General features: G+C 54.2%; 1 protein-coding gene across 1 annotated transcript; it reads right to left on the bottom strand.

Moving 5' to 3' along the window:
• Window positions 1-3,213: 3,213 nt before the first annotated feature.
• SP5 (Sp5 transcription factor) lies at window positions 3,214-5,661 on the bottom strand. Its single transcript, XM_038141817.1, has 2 exons — window positions 4,890-5,661; window positions 3,214-4,345 (listed from the first exon to the last, which is right to left on the bottom strand). The coding sequence occupies exons 1-2, from the start codon at window positions 4,938-4,940 to the stop codon at window positions 3,293-3,295; spliced, it is 1,104 nt and encodes a 367-aa protein (XP_037997745.1). The 5' UTR covers window positions 4,941-5,661; the 3' UTR covers window positions 3,214-3,292.
• Window positions 5,662-6,050: the final 389 nt, after the last annotated feature.

The following is a 6,050-nucleotide window of genomic DNA, read 5'->3' as shown; positions in this document are numbered from 1 at the left end:
AAAGTTTAATGATTTCAATTGAAAAGCTATCATATGATTTAGCTATTTACAGATGAGTATGAAACAGTGATGATGCATGTATACTTCCTTTTCCCAATGAACTATTTAAAAGCTTTACAAAGAAATAGTTTTATTAAATATTTTTAATATTATAAACTGTTAGTTTCACTTACCTAAGTAAGTCTCTTAAGTCCCTAATTTTCTGCCTTTTTTGTGTGTGTCATTCTTAGAGATTAAGATTTTCATTAGCATTTGATACTATGGGTTTTCACTTAAATACATCTCTCTCATGAGAGGCTTTTAACTAATTTTGACTGTATGTATTTTAACCTGTGCACTTTCAAGCTTTAATGTAGTCATTACACATATATATAAGGTGCATAGGCTACAACACAACACCACTGTGGTGGTTTTGGTTTTTTTTGGTAAATCAGATACCACCACCCCTTTGAAATGGTGCTGACACTGCCTGGGCTACAGTCTTTTGCTTCAAACTTGGATTATTTGCAGGCTCATACTTAAGGGAGTGGTAAAACTTTCAGTATTTCAGTACAAGCTGTGTCTTATGGAATGAATAGGAACCCAAAATAGCGTGCTAGGCCAGACAACATAGATGCTTGGCAAATTCAGCATGTCTTCAAACTGGAGAAAAATCTTTCCATAAGGGTGCAGCTTAGAAGTCACCACATCTACCGTTACCAGGCTAATTTCTGCTAGTTACATCTGCTCTAAGCGGAACAGGCCTCTAGCTCTTAGGCTAGACTTGCCCCAGAAACCATCTAAGGCATCACTTCAGCTCATACTAATACTTCATTTTGGCACTCACTCAGCAGAAAGGCCATTGCCATGTGGGAATCATTCTATCCTGTAAGATTAGACCTCTCCTACTCTGGGATACTGTTATTGCTCCTGTACTGCTACCAACAAAAGCACTTTCCACTGCTCTCCATTTTAAGTAGTTTTGATCCAAACGCAGAAGTGAAAGATCCTATTTAGTGAAACAAACTCTCTTTTAAAGCAGTCTGAAATTCTCTAACTCTACATTCTTAATGTAACTTAATACCAAAAAAAGGAACCAGATTGCCACTGTGTGCCATGAAACCTTTTAAAAAGCAAGAAACACTTGCACAAACACATTTTAAAATTACAGAAACACATTTTAAAATTACAGAAATTCCTGATGAAATATTTCAATCCTACATCAGTAGTAAATGCGATGCACTTTTGTCTCAAAGACTTTTTTTACTAAGGACTTCTGGATCAGGTCCATTGTTTATTTCTTGCCTTGCTGTCACTCCATCTGGAACACTAAAGACATCTTCTACTTAATAGCCTTTAAACACACGCTTCTGACACCTGAATCTTTGGCAAAGGAATGCTAACTGATGAAGCTAAACATATTCCTCTCAATGTTTTCTATAACGCAACAGTTTATAGAAGATTCTTCAGCAGAAGACAGCTGCTTGGTTATTAATTCAGTAAGCTGACCCTAAGAATCTGGTGCGGAAATTAATTCAGAATAATAAATATTAAAATATTGTTAACGACCTGTACCATGGTAACTGTTCTTTAACTTCTCATTACTTCAGATACGAGGGTTCTTGTGGTATTGTCTCATCTCATTATTCCCCCGGAGAAGAGATTCTTAGTATTTGACATACATCCAAACACATTAGTTTTACACGTCCTGTCATTACAAACACTATCGAGCTGTGTTTTTTCTTGATTCAGAAGTCCGTGGCAAAGTGTATCTCTACCAAAGTAGCTGTGCCAAAGCTTGCTTGACAACTGCCACCAGAGGATCTCACCTGAAGCTGAACTGTTCCAGATTAGTCCTGGTGAAGTTTTGAAGGCACTTCTTATTTCGCTGTCTCATTAGGTAATCAGAAAATAAAGCTGATATTGTAAAAATATACAGAGCAAATAAGGAATATTCTCAATGTTAGAATGCAAAATTTAGCAAATCACTGATCAGGTTGCTCAGTTTGTTTGACTACGTAGATTTCAATTAGAAAATATAAATAGGGATCTCACCGCAGTAAGAAAAGTTATTATTTTAAAAGAAATATGCCTATACTTACAGGATGCCCAGTGAGAGATAAGAATCCCTAAAGACTGTCACTATCTACTAGGTACTTCTAAACACAGTTTTGTGCCAAGTGTCTTCCCCTTTGCAGGACAGTGACTGCCATTTTGTTGTACTGGCAGGGTAACACGTAGCTCAGCCCCTCAATTCTGCAGTTCTACAGGAAGTTAACATTCAGGAAGCATGTTTTAGCTCTGCTGTGCCACAGAGAGCTTAGGCTGGGAGTGGCTGTTTGGGGCTGGCCCTGTGGCCTGGACCTCTCTGAGAAGGGGCATCGCTAACACTGACTGCTGCCCACTTCCTCACAAATACATATCCCGGTCTGTAGAACTTGACCTGTACGCTCATTCCCAGTACTGGCACCACGCATTTCTCTTTTTTCTCTCAGCTTCATGTGTGGGAAACAAAATACTGAAAATAATTTTGAAAACCTAAACGCAAACCCAACCCACCAACCAAAGCCAACAGGCACACCCGTCCGAAGCAGCTCCCGGGATTTTCAAGGTGTTTACCGTGAGCAGCTCTCAGGTCACCGTGCGCTGAGCTCCGCTCGGCCGCCGCGATGGAGCCGGAGCCGGCCCCGGGCCGCCGCCTCAGCGGGAAATGGCGGGAAGGCGGCGGCCGCGCGCGGGGCAGCCGGGGAAGGATCAAACGAGACCGACGCGGCGGGACCGTCCCTGCTGACCCCGGTGTGAACGTGTTTATTTCACGCTGCGGTCGCGGGTCGCTTTACAGAAACATCTCATGCTAGACCCCGCGCGGGGTCGAAGACGGAGGGGAACACATGTATTCAAACGTAACTATTAAATAACCTGTACACAAAACTTCAGTCTGTTACCCTGAAAGCACGAGGGCCGAGCCCCAGCACGGCCACCCCGACGAAGCCACCTCACCCCCAGGTGTCTGTAAGCCTCGACTCCCGCGGCCGGCCTGGGCGCCCCCCCCTCCCTCAGCCGCGCTCCAGGTCGGGCCGGGCGCCGGCCCCTGGACGGCCCCGGGGCCCTATGAGCGTCCAGTCCCGGGCCTGAGGGTCCGCGGAGGCCGCCCCCAGCCGGGGTACTGCTCGCCGGGCCCGGCGAGAGTCCGAGAGCCGACCGCCCTCCCCCCGCCGCCCTGCCCCCGCCGGAGAAACGCCCCCGCCCGGGTCCCGCCGCGGCTCGGCTCGGCTAGACCCGCAGAGGCAGCAGCCGCCGGCTGTCCCGGCGGTCACAGGTCGCGGCTGTCCTCCCGCTTGACGCCGTCCGCCGCCGCCTTCAGCTTCTTGTTCTGGTGGGTCTTGACGTGCTTGGCCAGGTGGTCGCTGCGCATGAAGCGCTTCCCGCACTCGGGGCAGACGAAGCGCTTCTCGCCCGTGTGAGTCCGCAGGTGCCGCTGCAGCTCGTCGGAGCGGGTGAAGCTCTTCCCGCAGAAGAGCCAGTTGCAGACGAAGGGCCGCTCGCCCGTGTGCCAGCGCAGGTGCGCCTTCAGGTGCGAGGTCTTGCCGTACACCTTGCCGCAGCCGGGGATGTGGCAGATGTGCTGCTTCTTCTTGCCCGGCTCCGCCTCAGGGGCGCTGCCCGCGGCCGACTGGCAGTTGGGGCAGCGGCAGCGGCGGCACCTCCTGGCCGTTGCCGCCAGGGGAGACTTGGTCTGCAGCAGGGCGGCGATCTGCGTCTGGTACTGAGCGAAGTCCGAGTGCCCCAGCACCAGGCTCCGCGGCAGCGCCGCCGCTGCGGGGAAGCGGTGGCCGCAGCCGCCCGGGGCGCTGGCCTGCTGGATGCTCCACCAGGGGATGTCCTCGGGCGGCGGGTTGGGCGAAAGCTGCCGGCAGGGCTGGGCGGGCGGGAGCAGGTTGGAGTACCCGGGCGGCAGAGCGGCCTGGGCGGCGTAGGGGACGTAGGCGGGAGGGCAGCTGGACGGCAGGGCGGCCATGGAGGAGGGCAGCATCTTGACGGGGGAGAACTCGTAGGGATAGGAGGGGTCCGCCGGGGGGGTGAGGGGCAGTTCGTGAGAACCCCCGAAGGAGGGTTGCAGGTGGTTCTTCTGAGGGGTCAAACCCAAGCTGGGATGCGGCGGCGGCAGCCCTCCCGGGGAGTGCGCTGGCATCTCGCCGCTCCACGGGTGGAAGATCCTAGAGGGGGATCCCAGCGTCGGGTCGTAGGAGACCGGCAGGAAATCCGAGGGAGCTGCGCCCGGCTGACCGATTCGGCTACAAGTAGCGGCCAGAAGAGCCAGGGGCGAGTGCTTGGCCAAGTCTGGGGAGGCGCTGGGGGTGCGGTCCTGCGCAGGATCGGGAGGGAGGGGAGAAGGGAAGGAGGGAAGAGAGCGCGTTACTCGCTGCCCGCAGACACCGGCCTGAGAGAAACTTCCCGCGCCACGACTCGTGCGCGGCTGGGGCCGGCCCGCCGCTCCCCGCACGGCCGGTAAACTTTCCGAAAACAATGCGCACCCAGAGGGCAGGACGTGCCCGGCCCCCCCGCTCCGCCCGGTCCCGCCTGCGGCCAGTGCTGCCGGCCCCGCCGCCGCTCCTGGGCCGGGGAAGCAGCCGCTGTGGGCAGGGAGGCAGCCCCCGCGCCCCCCACACCCCTTGCCACAGAGCACTGCCTGGAGTTAGTAACGGGCTGCTGGCGGGAGAGGGAAGTTACAAGCCCGAGAAGCCCGAGCCCGGCCTCCTACCACCGCGGGGGTCCCCACCTACCTCTCCGGGCCGCCCGCCGGGAAAAGCCCCGGGAGGGAGGCGGCTGACGCCAGCTGCCCCCACGCAATGCGGGTCACAACCGTGGGACTTGGCGCAGTTCGAGGAACGCCGGGTGCGGGTACTGACCTGGAGGAAAGCCTGGAGGGAGTCGTTCCGGAGGACGGCCACCGCGGCCATGGCTACTGCGCCCGGGGCGAAAGGAAGGCGCCGGGGCACTGCCGAGGCATGAGGACGCCGAGGGGAAGACGAGAAGCTGCCCAGTTTCCTTCTCTCTCCCCCTCTCTCTCCCTTTCCTTCTGATCTCTTCGCCTCCGTGCGCGTCCCACCCCCCCGCGCTGCGCGATCTCCGCGGACTGTCTGACTGCGCCAGGATCACCTCCAAGAATTTGATAAGGACTTTGCCGGGCCGCCAACCAGTCAGAGGGAAGATTTATGGCTTTGAAGTTTGCCGCTACCCAATCATCAAAGAATAGCGGCTCTTTCAGAAGCGAAAGCAAATCCTTTGAATCCACAAAGCTCCTATGGTGTGTTTGTTGGTCTGGATAAAAGAACTGATTATTAGGGGGGATGGGAAGGGAGGAGATAAAGGCGGGACAATTAATGAAGTAATCACTATGTGGGAAATGTATATACACAAATAATTGGATTTTCTTGATCAAAGGACCCCTTACCGCCTAGAGACCCTCGCGTTGGATGTGCAAGACACTGGATCCCCCCCCCCCCTTTTTTTTTTGCAATTAAATTTGTGGCAGAGCCCTAAAGTGACAACGCGTCTTTGTTATCGCTCGAGGAATCTGCCTCCAGATTCCTATGATAGTGTTTAAAGACTGAAGGTAACATAGCACAGCGAGTTCACCTGGTCGTGGCTGGTCGATCCCAGCCGTAAAACTTCCCTGGAGTAATTGTCGGTGGTTCCTCCCCGCTCCCTCCCTCCGCCCGCCCTTCCCCCGAGGCTGAGGGGTATGCCCTCGATATGACTCGGCAAATAACCGCGCATTTTCTCCTCCGGTAGCTGGATTTGTTTCACTTCGCTCAGTCGGCATTGCCCCCTTGTTACCGGGAGCCCCCGCCTGGCGCGGGGCCAGGCCAGGCGCCCAGCCGGGCCCGGGGAGGAGCAGCGGGCTGCCACCAGCAGCAAGCGTTCTCTCAGACAGACACACCGACAAACCGGGCAGCGGGAAACAGAAGGGAAAAGTTTCCTCTTCCCTAGCGGGAGCCGGGTATAAAAGACATAATTTTTTTAAATGAAGACCGGAGTCTCTCTTGGCGGGCCTGCCGATCCGGCCT

The sequence above is a fragment of the Motacilla alba genome, chromosome 7 (assembly GCF_015832195.1).
Source record: "Motacilla alba alba isolate MOTALB_02 chromosome 7, Motacilla_alba_V1.0_pri, whole genome shotgun sequence".
Classification (NCBI taxonomy): domain Eukaryota; kingdom Metazoa; phylum Chordata; class Aves; order Passeriformes; family Motacillidae; genus Motacilla; species Motacilla alba.
The sequence above is the reverse complement of the archived record's forward strand: the minus strand, read 5'-3'. Positions and strand labels throughout refer to the sequence as shown.

What these genes read in the sequence shown, in the direction of transcription:
- SP5 (XM_038141817.1), bottom strand. Translation starts at nt 4,940, where the DNA reads ATGGCCGCGGTGGCCGTCCTCCGGAACGACTCCCTCCAGGCTTTCCTC. An exon ending in CCCTCCAGGCTTTCCTCCAG is followed by an intron (nt 4,346 to 4,889) that starts GTCAGTACCCGC and finishes GATCCTGCGCAG; the next exon opens with GACCGCACCCCCAGCGCCTC.